This window comes from Leopardus geoffroyi, chromosome E2 (genome assembly GCF_018350155.1).
Source record: "Leopardus geoffroyi isolate Oge1 chromosome E2, O.geoffroyi_Oge1_pat1.0, whole genome shotgun sequence".
In the NCBI taxonomy this organism is placed as follows: Eukaryota; Metazoa; Chordata; class Mammalia; order Carnivora; family Felidae; genus Leopardus; species Leopardus geoffroyi.
The window spans coordinates 18,145,958-18,161,954 of NC_059335.1; the positions used below are offsets into that span (position 1 = coordinate 18,145,958).

A 15,997-nucleotide genomic window follows, 5' to 3' on the forward strand; every position below is an offset into this window, starting at 1 on the left:
GTTAATTAATTAGTAAGAATTCATTACACATAAAAACCTGTGTCCTCCAGAAAACCTTTTGGGAGGTGCTCCACCCACCCCAGTCACTTTCTCACTTGTCCCCTCCAGCAGCCACTGCCACCTGGTCACCCGTGCTCAGTGAGCGTTCCTCAAGCTCTGTCTCTTCAGGTGGCTCTGCAAAGGGGGATGTGCTATTATAAAAATAGAGGAGGGCCATCTGGGTGGCTCAGTCCGTTGGGCATCCGACTCTGGCTCAGGTTACGATCTCACGGTCTGTGAGTTCGAGCCCTGCGTCGGGCTCCGTGCTGATAGCTGGGAGCCTGGAGCCTGCTTCGGATTCTTTGTCTCCCTCTCTCGCTGCCCCCTCCCCCTCTCACACTCTGTCTCCCTCTCCCTCTCAAAAATAATCAAACATTAAAAAAAACAAAACAAACAGAGGAGGCTTCCTGAGGCTACAGAGGGGCCGAGAATGGGGTGTGGGGGGGCAGCATGGGAACTGAACCGAAGCGCCAGCCTCTGGGGTTCCTAAAGATCGTTTGTGAGTGCCATCTAGCCCCTTTACACCAGGCCTGCCATCCATGCGCACCGCACCAGGTTAGGGTGAAGAAGCTTGCTCTTAAATAAGGTCTTGCTATGGTCAGGCTATGTCCCGACACCTCCCCATTACACCAGGAACTGGCTGGGCCACCTGAACCTCACAGTAGAGAAGGTGGCTTGATTAGGATATTTTGTCACTTAGAGGCGATGCAGCTGCCGAGCTGGGGAGCGGGGCAGGGGGGTGGGGTGAGCCCACTGAAATGGAGAAGGCACTCAAAGTTCAGGATCTAGCTCTTATCTCCGAGTGGGTATCTTTAAGACGTGCTTTGTGTTTTGTGTTGTTTTCTTTCCCCCTGTGTTCTCTATTCTTTGTTTTCTTAGCTCAAGACAGTCATGTCTCTGAAGACCCGAGAATTCGAGACGGGCAGCTGGATGACGGATAAAGGAGGAAAGCGTACTTGGTGGAAGGATGCCTGATCCCTAACATATCCAATCTAACAGGTGCTGGCTCCGCCCGCACTCTGTGGAAGGCACGGCGGAGGGCCGTCTAAGGGTGATTGAGATAGAGTTCTCGGAACTCACGACCTGAGCGAGAAACAGATGAATTGCCGTGGCAATCCCAAGAAGGGAAGGGTATGGGGAGGGTTGGGGAGGGCAGTGAGGGATGATGGGAAAAATCAGGGAAGCTTCACCCAAGATGGAGGTCAGGTTCTGAGAAGTAGAGACGACAGAAGGGCATTTTAGGATAAGCAAGAGCTTGGCAAGATGGTTGGAGGACAAAGAAGGGCAGATGTGGCAGGGAGTCCAGTCTGGCCAGAATGTGGGGTCATATGCAAAGTTGGAGAGGCAGGTTGAGGCCAGAGCACGAAAGGCCTTCGGTGCCATCTGAGGGGTTTATACAGAATTGGGTAGGGTGGGAAAAAGCCTGAATTATAAGAGCAGAATGAAGGATGTAAGGGAAAGAGACAAAGGCAAAAGGAGAGGCTGCTTGGGTGACACTGCCAATCCCTTGGAGGGACAGGTTCAACCTGTCTCCATCCCAGCTCCCTTTGCATGAAGCACCCCATTGCCATCTCACCTTCCTAGTGCCTGGGGCAGAATGTGAATTGAGAAATCCAAGATAAGTGGGGAACAGTCTACACCTCCCGCTCCCAGAGCCCCGGGGGCGGGCGACGGGATCTGGGGGTGAGTCAGTGGGGTGGGGACCCCATTTCTGCTCATATCCACCTTCCCGGGAATATAAAGGGCAAGCAGTGAGGCCCCGCCTCAGAGCACCCCAAACCTGACACCATGAAGGTCCCAGTCCTTCCTGCTGTGGTTCTTCTCTCGCTCGTGGCGCTCCACTCTGCTCAGGGTGCCTCCCTGGGTACTTCCGAGGTGAGCGCGGCGCCTGGATTCTCTTGTTCTTACCTATTCGCTCCCTCAGTCCTCGGTTTCTTTACCTGTACGCTCTACTGGATGCGTGGCTCTTACGTGGGACACGATCTTTGCTTTGAATGCAAAGCAGGGGCTCTGAGGAAGGGAAGACAGCAGGAAGGGAGACAAAGTATCCCCAGGAAGACATGTAGATGGATGTGCTTTATTTCTGGAAGGGGTGGAGAGAGGATGGGCGGAGGCTGGACAACTGAATCCTGGGAGGAGACAGGGGCTGATGTTGGTCGTCTGGGCTCAGCCTCACCTGCGTTCTGTTGGTCTCCCAGGGAATGTCTTCCGGGAAACTGGAAGCTTCCTCCTGTCTCTGGAGCCCAGGCCATAGCAAGGATCCCTAGGCTGCAGTCTCCAGCCAGGAGGAACTGGAGGCCCCTCTCTCCCCATCTTCTCCCAAGGTTGGGGGAGAGTGTGCTGAATTTAAAAGTCTAAGATGGGGTCATGGGCACAACTGCTTGGGACCCAAGCAAGTGAAGTCGGTGAGCAGGCAGGCTGGCGGGGCCCCAGGGGAGGTGGAGGGAACCCACCCAGTGGAAAAAGGGACAGTCCATCTGGCTGTGGCTAAGCAGGAAACTGCACCTGGTGTGGCCAGAGTTTTAAAATTTTCAGGGGGACACCGGGAATTTGATTTGGGTATTCTTACTAATTAAACACGTTTTATCCAAATTAAAAAACAAAAACAAAACAGGCCAACCTCCTGTAAGCGCTAAACATTTGGGTCTAGCCTGTAGGGTACCCGTTTGTGGCCTCTGTCACGGGAAGGAAGAAGTAAGGGACAATGAAGCCGGACAACTAAAGCAGGGCAAGTGGCAAGATGGGATGCTCTGAGGTCTGGGGGAGTGTCTGCATGGGGAAGGGAAATGGTGACTCCGACTTTGGTGGCAATAAAGTCACCAAGCAAACCAACCTCCATCAGTTAGAGGCAGGCAGGGCACCTGGGCGGCCTGGCTCCTACCTGTGTGCTAACCTCCCCCACCTGGCTCTGCGGGCCGAGCAGAGGTGTCTCGAGAGCAGCCCGAGTCAACTGCACGGCAACACTAGCTCAGTCTTCCTGGGAGGAGTCGTCTCTTCCCCACCCTTTGCACCTGCTGCCTGCCACGGGTGTAGGCCTGGGCTTTAGCTCCTCGCCCACGCCACTCTCCCATCCCTTCTCGCCGCCTTGCTCATCCGTCCACCATCTGTCTTACTGGAACAGAACAGGTTATCTGAGCCCCACGGAGGAGAACGGGCTGTCGGCTCGGGGACCCACCTGTGGAGGAGGGCTGGGCTGGCAGAGAGGGTCTGGGGACGAGGACTTGCCCTTACGTGATCAGTAGGCTTTTTCCCCTTCACTTTCCAGGAAGAAACCACCATCGGTGATTATGCGGCAGGCCCTGAGGTAAACATCCTGCTTCCCCCCTCCCCGCCCCCAGCGTGAGTCTGTGCCCTCCTCCTCACGCTCCTTAGCCACCCTCACAATGCCCCGTCTCTCTGCCTAGAACTTTAACGCTCAGTTCTTGAACATCGACAAGTTGCGTGCTGTAAGTACCATTCTCCAGTGCTGCCCCCCGATACCCACAGCATGAAGATCAATGGCTTGGTAGAGGGCTTGTAAAGCCACTGTGGACCCCTCACCTTTCTTAGGGGGCCAGGGGCTGAGCTCTGTCCTCCCCTGAAACTGATCCTCTTCTGGTCTGTCTCCACAGGCTTTTAAGCCCGATGAATTCCTGAACTGGCATGCCCTCTTTGAGGTAAGAGCGTGGGCACCCCTTCCTCTCCTTGACCGTTCACAGGCTTTCTAGGGTGGGGTCAACACGTTCTAGTAATAATAGCCCTTTTGGGTTTTTCCTGAGTTCCAGGAGGGAGTAATTGCCCTGCTCGAATGTTGCCCGTCGGGAGAAAGTTTCTTCGGGAGGCTGACATGGCCACGTTCTTTTCCGCACGAGGCAGGGGGGGAGCAGGGCCATAAAGACAGTTCCAGAGGAGGCAGAACTTAATCAGCCAAGAGTTTCTTTGAACCCACATACCATCTACGAGGAAACGGAGGTCCTAAGTTGGGGGGCCTTGCCCACACTTAGAAGGCAAAGTCCGCCACAGGGTGGGCTTTAGAGGCTGTGTCGTGAGACTCTGCTCACACTTGCTATGTCCCCCCCCCCCCCCCCCCCCCAGATACCTGGTCTCTGAGCCTCAGCTTCCTCACCTGTGATGAGGGCGTGACAGTGCCTCCCTCAAAAGGTAGCTGTGCAGCCCAAATGAACGCATGCCTGCAGAGCAGTCAGTATAAGGCAGGCGCGGAACAAGGGCTCAGGGAATAGCAGCTCTTCCTAGAATTATAGAACGAGAACACCATGGCCACTACAGACAGCTCGTTCACTGAGCGTTTACGGATCCACGTTCCCCTGACCTGTAACACATCAGTCTCGTTCTTTCTTTTCTCTCTTAGTCTATCAAAAGGAAACTTCCTTTCCTCAACTGGGATGCCTTTCCAAAGGTAAGAGGTGGTGGGCACTAGGAGGATAGAAGTCGGTGGTGAGGGAAGCAGCAGACATCTGGGAGGAAGGGCGGACAGGTAACAAGATAAATCTTTCTGTCACTAAAGCTGAGGGAAATCTCAGCTACTGTCTTTAGAGAATAAGACCTGAGATCAGGGTGGAGATTCCCTTCCATCGCTGCCCCCCGCCCCCTGCCCTGCCCCGTCCTGGGCTTCAGGGGGACTCCAGCTCCCCGCACCCGAGGGTCCCCAGTCTGACCATACCCTCTCCCCCTCCAGCTGAAGGGTTTGAGGAGTGCAACTCCCGACGCCCAGTGACTGTTCCCCTCAAGACCCAGCACTGCTGACACCCACTGGAGGAGGGGCTCAGTGTGGGATCTGATCACCATCTTGTAATCACTCTCTCCGGGCTCAGCGACACCAATAAAATGTTTTCCAACCTGACAGCTCCTGTGTGTGCATCTGTCCTTATCCCACTGGGCTCTAGGAGGGAATCAGGGTGAAGTAGACTCCAAGACTGGGAGGCAGAAGTCTTGAATTCTGAGAGGGTAGTAGGCAGTGATGAAGGAGGAGGTGGGAAGGGCTTAGCAGGATGGCAAGAGACACCGTGTGTCCTAGCTCCTCAGGACTGGCTGACATACTTGAGGAGCATGAGGCTGCCAGTCGCTTGCTAAGATCCCCAGAATCTTAGCAAGGAATCAAACCTGCTTCCGGAACCACTGGTGCCCTCCCCCAACTGCCTTCTGAGAACCTGATTCCTTTGGTGGTGGCAACTGGGTATAATAGAGCCATCTGGAAGCCAAGGCTCAGGACACAGCGGGAATCATATGAGCTCATCTAAGATCCTTTTTTTTTTTTTTTTTTTTTTAAAGAATTAGGTAACTAGGTTATAACCTATAAATAAAGAAAACTAGTGATGTGACCCTGTGGCTTTCTAAATCTCCACTTCTTTATCTGTGGAACGAGTGTGGACGTAAACAAGGATGATAATAACTACCCTGTGGCGTTGTTATGAAAGTCAAAAGAGATAAGGTGTGTAAAGCCCCTTGCACAGGGCTGGGCATACAGTAGGTACTCAACAGTGACGTCTTCCTTCCATTCCCGTAAGGAGCTGCCGCAATGACCCAGAATCATTATTTACTCACTCCCCAATCATCCACCCAACCACTGACTGCAAAGGTCTTGAAACACGGAATGGCTTCCATTTCAGTTCTGCATACGTATTCTGCATGGAATCTCTGTCTGCTCTGTGTCCTTAAAATGTTGAATTAGTTGGGATTAATTCTGGTTTCTCTTGAAAACAGAAAATCAGAGAGCAATGGACTTGTGATGGGCTTAAGTCAAAGTTTAACAGCTGCCCTCTTTACAGGACATGGTCTCCAGGTCAGTAAAATTCCACTTTGCGAGTTTCACTGACTTACATTGCCTTTTGGCCTATACAAGCTACTGAGCTTGCAAACTGTGGCCTGTAGCCTACTTGTGGAAGTGGACTACAAAGGGAAATTAAATGTGGGGGGAAGCTAAAACTTCCTTTTTCCCTCCGCAATTCTCTGGCTGGCCTGAGAACTAAACTGACGGAAGACAGATTAACGGGAGAAAAGCATACAAAGTTATTTGATGTATTTTTACACATGTATTATACAGGAGGCTTCGGAAGGAAAATGAAGACTCAAAGGAGCCATTAGGCCCAAAAACTCATATACCTTTTTGCACGAAGAATGACAAGTTGTGGGGATGTGACCAAAGGGGCTTGGACTGCGGGTAATATGCTGTGGGATAGTGATTAGGAAATAAATGGGGGAAACGAATGGAAGGTAAGGGTTATTTTAGTAGCTTTGTTTATACAGACTGGAGTTGACTCCAGGTCTCTGCTGATAAGAACGTTCTTCTCTTCCTGGTACGGGCAGGGCACCTTTCTCAAGGACAATTTTATGACCTGCTTTTAGGTAGAAAGGGCAAGAGAGTCCTTCCTGCATCTGCTGTTTCTCAATCGCCTTCAGCTTAAACAGCAGTGTTATTTCAGGGGGTGGCACGTTCTGAACCCCATCACTTGGTTCCTGTTTACAAAGAGCTTCCAGACAAGACAAGTAAGACATGTGAATGTTGCTTCTATCCTTCCTGTTGGCTAACGAACAATAATAGACACACGCATAAATGAGATGCAACTTATAAATGGGATCATCAACAGAAAAGAAAAAAAAATGGAGGCTGCTCAAATGCCACAATCCTTTGAAATATTTAGCAAAGACTGAATGCTCGGAATTCGGGTGATAGGAATGAGAGTAGAGGAGGGAGGAGGGGAGGTCCTTAAGATGCATGTACTGAGTGGCTGGGTTTTAGGGGAGGCCAAGAGTCATCACACACAAGTCGAGAGCGTTTTTGAGCTAAAGCAGTAGTTCTCCAGGTGTAGACCTGCTGGGATCGGCAGCATCAGCATTACCTGGGAACTTTTGAGAAATGCAAAACTTGGGCCCACCCCATACCTATTAGATCAGAAACTGGGGGGAGGGCACAGCGATCTGTGTTTTATCAAGCCCTCTAGATGATTCTGATGCACTGTAGCTTCAGGAGCACTGAGAAAAGGAAAGCCGGAGAATGATTAATGTCAAATCAGCACATCTCCTTAGAGGGAGAGACCATCCTGTGGTAGGGGAGGGGCACCTGGAGGGGGGTGGTGACACTATTCGTGTTTTTATTTTTTCCTTAAATATACTGTAGGGGAGGAGAAATTCCTTTTCATTCTACCCTTCTAGGTCTTGGCTAGGTCTCTGTAACAAAAGACAGATTAACAAGAGGAAGGCATACACATTTATTTAATACAAATTTGACATGACACAGGAGCCTTCATAAGGAAATGAAGGCCTGAAGATGTAGTTAACGCTGTTTTTGTGCCGGGTTTGATGAAGAGTGGAGTCATGGAAAAAATGCGATAGGATGAAGGGGTATAAAGTCAGCGTGGCAAACTTAGGCAAACGAGGAAAACTTAGCAAGGCGTGTTCATTCAGATTCCTCTTGTGGGGGACTCCATCTTGGAGATAAAGATGATCCTTTCCTCAGGGTATAGGGAAGGTACTTGTCACGTGAGGGGTCTGCTTCAGGGGAAGGTCAGAGAGTCCTTCCTGCATCTATTTTCTCAAATTATTTCAGCTTGAAATGTTCACTATGCCAAGGCACCATATTTTGGGGTAACATGGCCTGAGCTCTGTCAATATACATTTTATACACACTTACGTATACAGTATTTCACAGTAAGATGCTACGAAAACAAGAGATTATCTTTGAGTAACTTGTGAGTGCTAAGGGAATACAGAGTAAAGCGATAATTTAATTCTAAGAGGACTGGAATCCTAAGGGAAAAAAAAGAAGTGTCTACATGTTTGTGTAAACGATTGATGGAGGTATTCTAGATCAAATGAAACTGACAAAAATATACCACCCCTGGCCAGGTGATTCAGAGGATTCAAAGAATGGAAGACAAGACCCCCTACTTTCTATGGAATGTGTAGGATGAGGAAGAAGCCAGGACATAGTCGCACTTCACTGTATACGTCATCCAAACAAGAGCATCTTGGGTAGAAACTATGCCACCCACTAAACACGATGCAGAGACATATGTTGAGATATGGAACAATTTCTAAGATAGAGTAAAAGGAAAAAAGAAAGCAACAGAGAAGTGTGAATAGTATGTTCATAAAAGACAGTACAAATACATGTTCCAACATGCATAAGATATCTCTAGAATAAAACTCAAGAAGTAACAGCGATCACCTCTGGGGACTGATGTACTTTCACTCTGAGTCCTTCTGGATTTTATGAAAAAACAAAAAACCAAAACCAAAACCAAACTCACTTTTAACTCTGTGCACTCTTAAACATATTTAAAATAATATGTTAAAGGGGCGCCTGGGTGGCTCAGTCGGTTGAGTGTCCGACTTCGGCTCAGGTCATGATCTCACGATCCGTGAGTTCGAGCCCCATGTCGGGCTCTGTGCTGACAGCTCAGAGCCTGGAGCCCGTTTCGGATTCTGTGTCTCCCTCTCTCTCTGCCCCTCCCCTGTTCATGCTCTGTCTCTCTCTGTCTCAAAAATAAATAGACGTTAAAAAAAAATTCTAAAAAAAAAAAATATGTTAAAGAACTAAAACTCTCTAAGAACCCTTTGCGTTTTCAGGAAACAGGGCCTGGCGCGCCTGGGTGGCTCAGTAGGTTAAGTGTCCGACTTCAGCTCAGGTTATGATTTCACAGTTCATGGGATTGAGCCTGCTGTGATAGCAATGACAACGCGGAGCCTGCTTAGGATTCTGTCTCCTTCTCTCTCTGCACCTCCCCCAGGCTCTCTCTCTCTCTCTCTCTCAAAAATAAACATTTAAGGTGCGCCTGGGTGGCGCAGTCGGTTAAGCGTCCGACTTCAGCCAGGTCACGATCTCGCTGTCCGTGAGTTCGAGCCCCACGTCAGGCTCTGGGCTGATGGCTCAGAGCCTGGAGCCTGCTTCCGATTCTGTGTCTCCCTCTCTCTCTGCTCCTCCCCCGTTCATGCTCTGTCTCTGTCCCAAAAATAAATAAACGTTGAAAAAAAAAAAAAAGTTTAAAAAAAAAAATAAAAAAATAAATAAACATTAAAAAAAAATAGCATTCAGGTAACAGGGCCCGGCCCATGAACTAGCCCAGACTGTGCACTTCTTACCGAATCAATGAAATCAATTTCCCATACCTCTTTGTTAGTGTGGTCCTTGGACCAGCAGCATCAGCATCACCTGGCTTGTGAGACATTCAGAATCTCAGCCCACCTCACAGCTGATGAATCAGAATATGCATTTTAACAAGACCCCCCCCCCGCCCCCGCCTCATGGTTCATATGTACAGTAAAGTTTGAGAAGCACTGCCTGATGCATCAGGTTAAGTGCTGTGTAGAAATGTCTTCAAGGAGCTTATGATCTGGCTGAAGATAAAGGAAGTACACATATAGAAAGTGCTGGAAACCACTAGAAAAGAGTGTTTAAATTCAGCAAAAGGGAGAAATTCCTTTTGAGTCAGGGTAAAAAAACTAGGGGAAGTTACGTTTGAGCTGGGCATTCACAATGGGACTAAAAAACTACAATTTGATTTCACCCATATGTAGAATTTAAGAAACAAATGATCATAGTGGGGAGAAAAAGAGAGAGGCAAACCAAGAAACAGACTCTTAGCTATGGAGCACAAACTGATGGTTGCCAGAGGAGAGGTGGGTTGGAGGGGCGATGGGGATTCAGAAGTGCACTTGTGGGGCATCCATGGGGCTCAGTGGGTTCAGTGTCCGACTTCAGCTCAGGTCATGACCTCTCAGTTTGTGAGTTCGAGCCCCACATCTGCTGTCAGCAGAGAGCCCGCTTCAGATCCTCTGTCCCTCTCTCTGTCTGCCCCTTCCCTGTTTACACTCCATGCTCAGCATGGAGTCCAACGTGGGGCTCGATCCCACGACCCTGGGATCATGACCTGAGCCGAAATCAAGAGGTGGACACTCAACCACCTGAGCCACCCAGGCACCCCTTAAATATTTGATTATGAACTATTTCAAACATTCATCAAAATATGACAAACCACACTAACAAAAATAAATAAACATTAAAAAAATTTTAAAAACAGAAGTGCACTTGTGATAAGCACTGGGTGACGTATGTAAGTGATGAATCATTAAATTGTACACCTGCAACTAATATAATACTCTAATGTTAACTAATGGGAATTTAAAAACTTAAAAAATAAAAAATATAAACAACAACAACAATAAATTCTGTGGCTACCTTTAGAGGCTGCCAGGGACCAAATCATTATTTTGAGAACTGATAAACAAAGGGAATAGATGAAGCGTTTATTCTCTGTCTTGTATAAATGTACCTCAGGGCAAACCAACAATTTTTCTTATACAAAGATTTGCAGCTAATAAATGCAAATGGAATAATGGAATTATAATGTTACCATTTTTGCAAAACTTAATAGTGGATTGAGGCTGATGTCAATGACTGCTAAAACCCACCAGGTGAAAGTCTGACGGGGCACTCTAAAGGGGTGAGGTCAGGCTGACAACCTGTGAACCAGTGGATTGATCCTACAAGACTATGGTAAAGGAGGCCGGCCCCTGCAGATCTGATAGAAGGGGCAGATCACCACTGGGAAGTTCTTGCCAAAAGTCACCCCCCAAATCTGACGAAACCTCTGGAATCTAGATCTAACTACCAGTCTGCAGGGGCAAAAAAATTAGCCAACCCCCTTCCCCCTGCTGCCTGCATTTCCCATGGGAAATTCCAAAGGCCTAGTAATAACTCAGTTTCTTCAGTAAAAAAAAAAAAAGAGGGGGAAAGAGAGGGGGGAAGGAACTTAAACATAAAAACAAATTTGGGGCACCTGGTTGGCTCAGTCGGTTAAGCGACTGACTTCGGCTCAGGTCATGATCTCGCAGTTTGTGAGTTCGAGCCCCGCGTCGGGCTCTGGACCCTACTTCAGACTCTGTCTCCCCCTCTCTTTACCTCTCCCCTGCTTACACTCTGTTTCTCTGTCTCTCAATAATAAATAAGCGTTAAAAAAAAAAAAAAGGTAACAGATTTAAGGAGCACATCTGTAAATGCAATGTATAGATCTTACTGGTATCCTGATTTGAACAAATCAACCAAAAAAAAAAAAAAAAAAAGATCTATGAGATGATAAAAACTTAACAGTGACAGATTGATACTGAGAAATTATTCATCTCTTTCAAACATGAAATGGTATTGTAGTTATGTTTTTTATTATTATTTTTGAGAGAGAGAGAGAGAATGGGAGCAGGGGAGGAGTAGAGAGAGACAGACACAGAATCCGAAGCAGGCTCCAGGCTCTGAGCTGTCAGCACACAGCCTGATGTGGGGCTCCAACTCACAAACCGTGAGATCATGACCTGAGCCGAAGTTGGGCGCTAAACTGACTGAGCCACCCAGGCGCCCCTGTAGTTATGTTTTTTAAGAAGCATCTTTCCCTTAGAGATACGTAATGGTGAATTTACAGGTGACACGATAAACTGCTTGGGATCTAATCTAGTGGGGCGAGGATGTTGGGGTGCATGTAGGAAACAAGGTTGGTAAACCTGGAGCTGAGTGGTGACTACACGAGGGTTCATTATACTAGCTTTTCTAACTTTTGTACATTCGGAAATTTTCCATGATAAAAGTTTTAAAAAGCATACGTTCATTCTTTTGGAGCCAGGGAGAGGACAGAGGATGGTCCCCTCAGCGGGCAGAGCATACGCCCAGACCCAGCAGTGCCAGATCCTAGACGGGACGTTGTAATTCAACTTGGCTGCAGTGTAGGTGTTGAAGACTAGAAATGCAGGTTGGGCCAGACGATGGAGGGCACCGATGCAAGGCTGAGAGATCTCCACTCCACCCTGTGGTCAGCGAAGGTGGTCACAGCCACAGCCACAGCCACAACTGCGACAGCCACCCTTACTCGGTTCTTATCACAAGCCAGGCTTTATGCCAAGTGCTTTGCATATATTACCTCAGTTGAGCCACATAACAACGCTATTAGGTTGGCATCATTTCCCCATCTTACAAATGAAGAAACTGAATCTCAGAGAGATCATTTGTTTAGGCTCACACAGCCAGTACCCGGCAGAGCCAGGATTAAACCCGCACACACCTATGATATTATCCCTGCTTTAACTGTGGTAGTTCTAACTTCATTTGCTTTATATGCTGGGGTTCCATATAAGATGTTGCTGGACAAGAATAATACGGGTACCTACTAGGAGTTCAGAAACAATACAGATTGGCCCAGTTTTATTCACAATAGGGAACGGCAGCTGTTATTATTCTGCTATACAACTCCAGTCCGATCACGACCCAGACAGATTCCTGTTTGGAGAACGGATGCTGACAACTGCATTCATTTGCTTTCTTCTAACAGGTGAAGAAATGGAAGCTCAGAAGCCCGGGAAGTGACAGCAGAGCCGGGTTTCACACCCAGTTGTTAAGACTCCAAAGACCTTTTAACCATTTGAATTTCCTGTCTCCGTAAGACAGAAAAAGCCCCCAGGTATTGACGCCCGCCACGTGTAAGACACTGTGTTGAGTGCTTTCCATTCATGTTCTTCTTTAATTCTTATGACTTTATGCAGTACCGTTATCATGTCCATTTTACAGAAAGGAAAGTAAAACTCAAAGGGGCAAAGCATGGTTGGGTTTAACTTGCTGTTACTGAAGCTTCTCATCAAAGTCCTGAATGACAAAACCAACACTGAGGTCCAAAGTTGTGGATATGTGCGTGACAGTCTTGTGTGTATCATGATTTTCACAGTAACAGCGTTTGCAGGAGCTCAAAGGTGGAAACTACCAAACCGTCCGTCAAGAAGAGAATGGAAAAACGACAATGTGGTATATCCACCCAGTGGAGCGGTAGGTATCTGGCAGTAAAAATCAGATAGAGCTACAGGTCTCAAGCAGGCTCAGTCTGAAAAACATAATGTTAAGTGAAAAAAAACCAAGTCATAAAATGATACCCACAGTGTGAAGCCATTTAAAGCTTAAAAAACATGTTTGTGGGTATATCCATTTGCAGTAAAAGTGCAAAAAAAAATAGATGGGAAAGATCTTCATTAACACGAGGATGGTGTTACCTCGGGGGAGGGAAGAAAATAGGATCAAGGAAGGTACAACCAGGGCTCTATCTCTGTCTGTAATGTTTTAGTTCTTTCCATCTTTTTAAATATTTTACTCTTCAGGCAATCTCTACATCCAACGTAGGGCTCAAGCTCACAACCCTGAGATCAAGAGTCACATGCTCTACCAACCAGCCAGCCGGGTGCCCTATAAGGTTTTAGTTCTTTTTTTTTTTTTTTTTTTTTTTTAATTTTTTTAACGTCTATTTATTTTTGAGAGAGAGACAGAGCATGAACGGGGGAGGGTCAGAGAGAGAGGGAGACACAGAATCGGAAGCAGGCTCCAGGCTCTGGGCCATCATCAGCCCAGAGCCCGACGCGGGGCTCGAACCCACGGACCGCGAGATCGTGACCTGAGCTGGAGTCGGACGCTTAACCGACTGAGCCACCCAGGCGCCCCAAGGTTTTAGTTCTTAAAACAAGTCTGAAGCAGACAGGTTATGCAAAATGTTAAAATGGATAAAGCTAAGGGGAAAAAAAAAAGCTAACACCAGGCTTTGTTAGTATGGTTTGTCATATTTTTATGAATGTTTGAAATAGTTCATAACCAAATATTTAAGGGGTGCCTGGGTGGCTCAGGTGGTTGAGTGTCCACCTCTTGATTTCGGCTCAGGTCATGATCCCAGGGTCGTGGGATCGAGCCCTGCGTTGAACTCCATGCTAAGTATGGAGCCTGCTTAAGATTCTGTCTCTCTCTCTCTCTCTCTCCCCCTCTCCTTCAGCCCCTCTCCCCCACTCATGCACACACACTATCTCTCAAATAAACAGATAAATAAAATAAAATAAAATAAAATGTAAAAAAAAAGGGGGGGTGCCTGAGTGGCTCATCAGTTAAGCATCCAACTTTTTAAATTTTTTTTAATGTTTATTTATTTCTGAGACAGAGACAGAGCATGAGTGGGGGAGGGGCAGAGAGAGAGGGAGACACAGAATCAGCAGCAGGCTCCAAGCTGTCAGCACAGAGCCCGACACGGGGCTCGAACTCACAAACTGTGAGATCATGACCTGAGCCGAAGTCGGCCGCTCAACCGACTGAGCCACCCAGGTGCCCCAAGCACCTAACTCTTGATTTTGGCTCAGTTGATGAGATTGAGCCCCACGTGGGGCTCTGTCCTGACGGCACAGATTCCCTCCCTCCCTCTCTCTCTGCCCCTCCCCCTGCCCAATAAATGAACATTAAAAAAAATATTTTACAACTGCAACAGTAAAGCCACCTTATTTCCATCTGCCCAAAGCCATTTCAGCCATGCCATCTACCCTCTTACCAGCCCCTCCATCACCTATGGGATACCTAGTCACTTCCCAGGAGTTCTGAAAGCCCCTTTTTAGAATGTTAAATCTAATTGAATGTTAAATCAGATTGGGCCACCTTTCCACTTTCGACCCTCCAATGGTTTCCCATGATTTCAGCATAAAACCCGATAGACTTTACCATGATACTCATCTCCTACCTCCCCCCACTCCCTTGCTTACTTTGGTGCAGCCGTTCGGTCTCCCTGGAGCTCTTCGAATAGGCCAAGCTTGCTCACTGTGCCTGCACGACTCAATCTTTCCTTGCCCTGATGGCTCACTTCCCTCAGTCCTCGCTGAGGTCTTCCCAGCCTGACCCACCCTACCTAAAGCATCACTTGCCTTTTTGGTCTTTTTTTTTTGCGATAGCATCTGTCATTACTAAGGACGTCTTCCACGACGTGTTCTATTTCTATTGGAGTTGCACTCTCCAATGCAGTAGCGACAGGCCACATGTGGCTACAGAGCACCTGAAATGTGATTAACCATAACTGAGATACGGACCGCACAGCTCATACACATACGCAGAAAACACATACACTGCATTGTAGACATTAGAAGAAAAAAAAAAGAATAGAAGTCCCTCACTAATATTTTTTATATTACTTACTGAAGCAATATTTTGGATCTATTGCATTGAATAAAATACATTAAAATCAATTTCACCTGTTTCTTCTTACTTTTTCAAAATTTGGCTACTGGGAAAAAATTTGCCTATGCCTACATCTGGGCATGTGCAATCAAGCCTCCTTGGACACTGCCAAACAATAACTTCCTTCACCTGTTTTTGCTGACAGGCGCCCCCCCAAGGTTCCACACGATCCACAATCCTGGCCCTGCCATAATGGCTCAAACACCTCCCACAGCAAGAACCTCCCTTCCCTGCATTCCTGACAGGATGTGTGGTCACAGTGTCCCCGTGACACACTGGGTCAGAGACCCTCCCCTACCATGGCACACCTCATTCCACATCACTCATTCCTAATGTAGCAGCAGGGATCAATGTCCCTCCAGCGCTGCTGACCTGATAAAAAGATATTTCAGGGCCTCCAACGATCGGATTCCCAACCCGCTTACAACTTGTTCTCAGGACAGCCCTCCTCGCTAATTCCTAACAGAACATCTGGTGTCCCCCCCCGCCCCCCCGCCATGGAAGTAGGAGACAGGAAGACTAACTTTGGACTCCTTATATTATCTCCAAATGAGATTATTTGGAGAAGCAGCCTGACCGGATTGAGAAATCGAGGTCTCACTCACGTACAACTACAAAACTACGTCCCATTACCAGGCCACCTTGTTATTTCTTAGAACTAAAACCGTCTTCACGATCATACTGCCCTACGTAGACTTTTGCAGAATTCGTTCAAGGTAAATCTAAAACGTGGCACAATGTTTGTAACAAAGTTTCCTTTGGCATTGCTTCCTTTGTCGATATACTCCAAAGAAGCACCCCCACGAAGTCTTTCCTGATCTCAGAGAATCCCTGAGGTCCAGCGCCCTCCCCGCAAAGATCCTGCTCAGGGGTTAAACCCCCGCTTAAGGCCCAAACTTAGAGTTCTTAAACCCGCAGCGGAGAAGTCAACCTCCGGTCTCACCTCAGCTGTAGACA

The 15,997-nt window shown here is 47.7% G+C and overlaps 1 protein-coding gene and 1 long non-coding RNA gene across 3 annotated transcripts; both read left to right on the forward strand.

Moving 5' to 3' along the window:
* The first annotated feature begins 1,779 nt into the window (after positions 1 to 1,779).
* On the forward strand, positions 1,780 to 4,879 carry LOC123578296 (keratinocyte differentiation associated protein). 2 transcript variants are annotated; one of them, XM_045441250.1, is made up of 6 exons: positions 1,780 to 1,914; positions 3,305 to 3,343; positions 3,444 to 3,485; positions 3,651 to 3,695; positions 4,388 to 4,435; positions 4,715 to 4,879. In XM_045441250.1, the coding sequence occupies exons 1-6, from the start codon at positions 1,828 to 1,830 to the stop codon at positions 4,751 to 4,753; spliced, it is 300 nt and encodes a 99-aa protein (XP_045297206.1). In that variant the 5' UTR covers positions 1,780 to 1,827; the 3' UTR covers positions 4,754 to 4,879. The 2 variants fall into 2 exon arrangements, with proteins under 2 accessions (XP_045297206.1, XP_045297207.1); XM_045441251.1 differs by lacking the exon at positions 3,444 to 3,485.
* A 434-nt stretch (positions 4,880 to 5,313) lies between these two features.
* LOC123578325 lies at positions 5,314 to 8,199 on the forward strand. The gene is made up of 2 exons (XR_006702314.1): positions 5,314 to 5,818; positions 7,882 to 8,199. It is a non-coding gene; the product is annotated as an uncharacterized LOC123578325 (long non-coding RNA).
* Positions 8,200 to 15,997: the final 7,798 nt, after the last annotated feature.

Bases quoted from the DNA above. Each gene is read 5' to 3' on its own strand.
- LOC123578296 (XM_045441250.1), top strand. From the start codon at position 1,828: ATGAAGGTCCCAGTCCTTCCTGCTGTGGTTCTTCTCTCGCTCGTGGCG. The intron at 3,344-3,443 runs GTAAACATCCTG...CTCTCTGCCTAG, and splicing joins ATTATGCGGCAGGCCCTGAG to AACTTTAACGCTCAGTTCTT. The intron at 3,486-3,650 runs GTAAGTACCATT...CTGTCTCCACAG, and splicing joins ACATCGACAAGTTGCGTGCT to GCTTTTAAGCCCGATGAATT.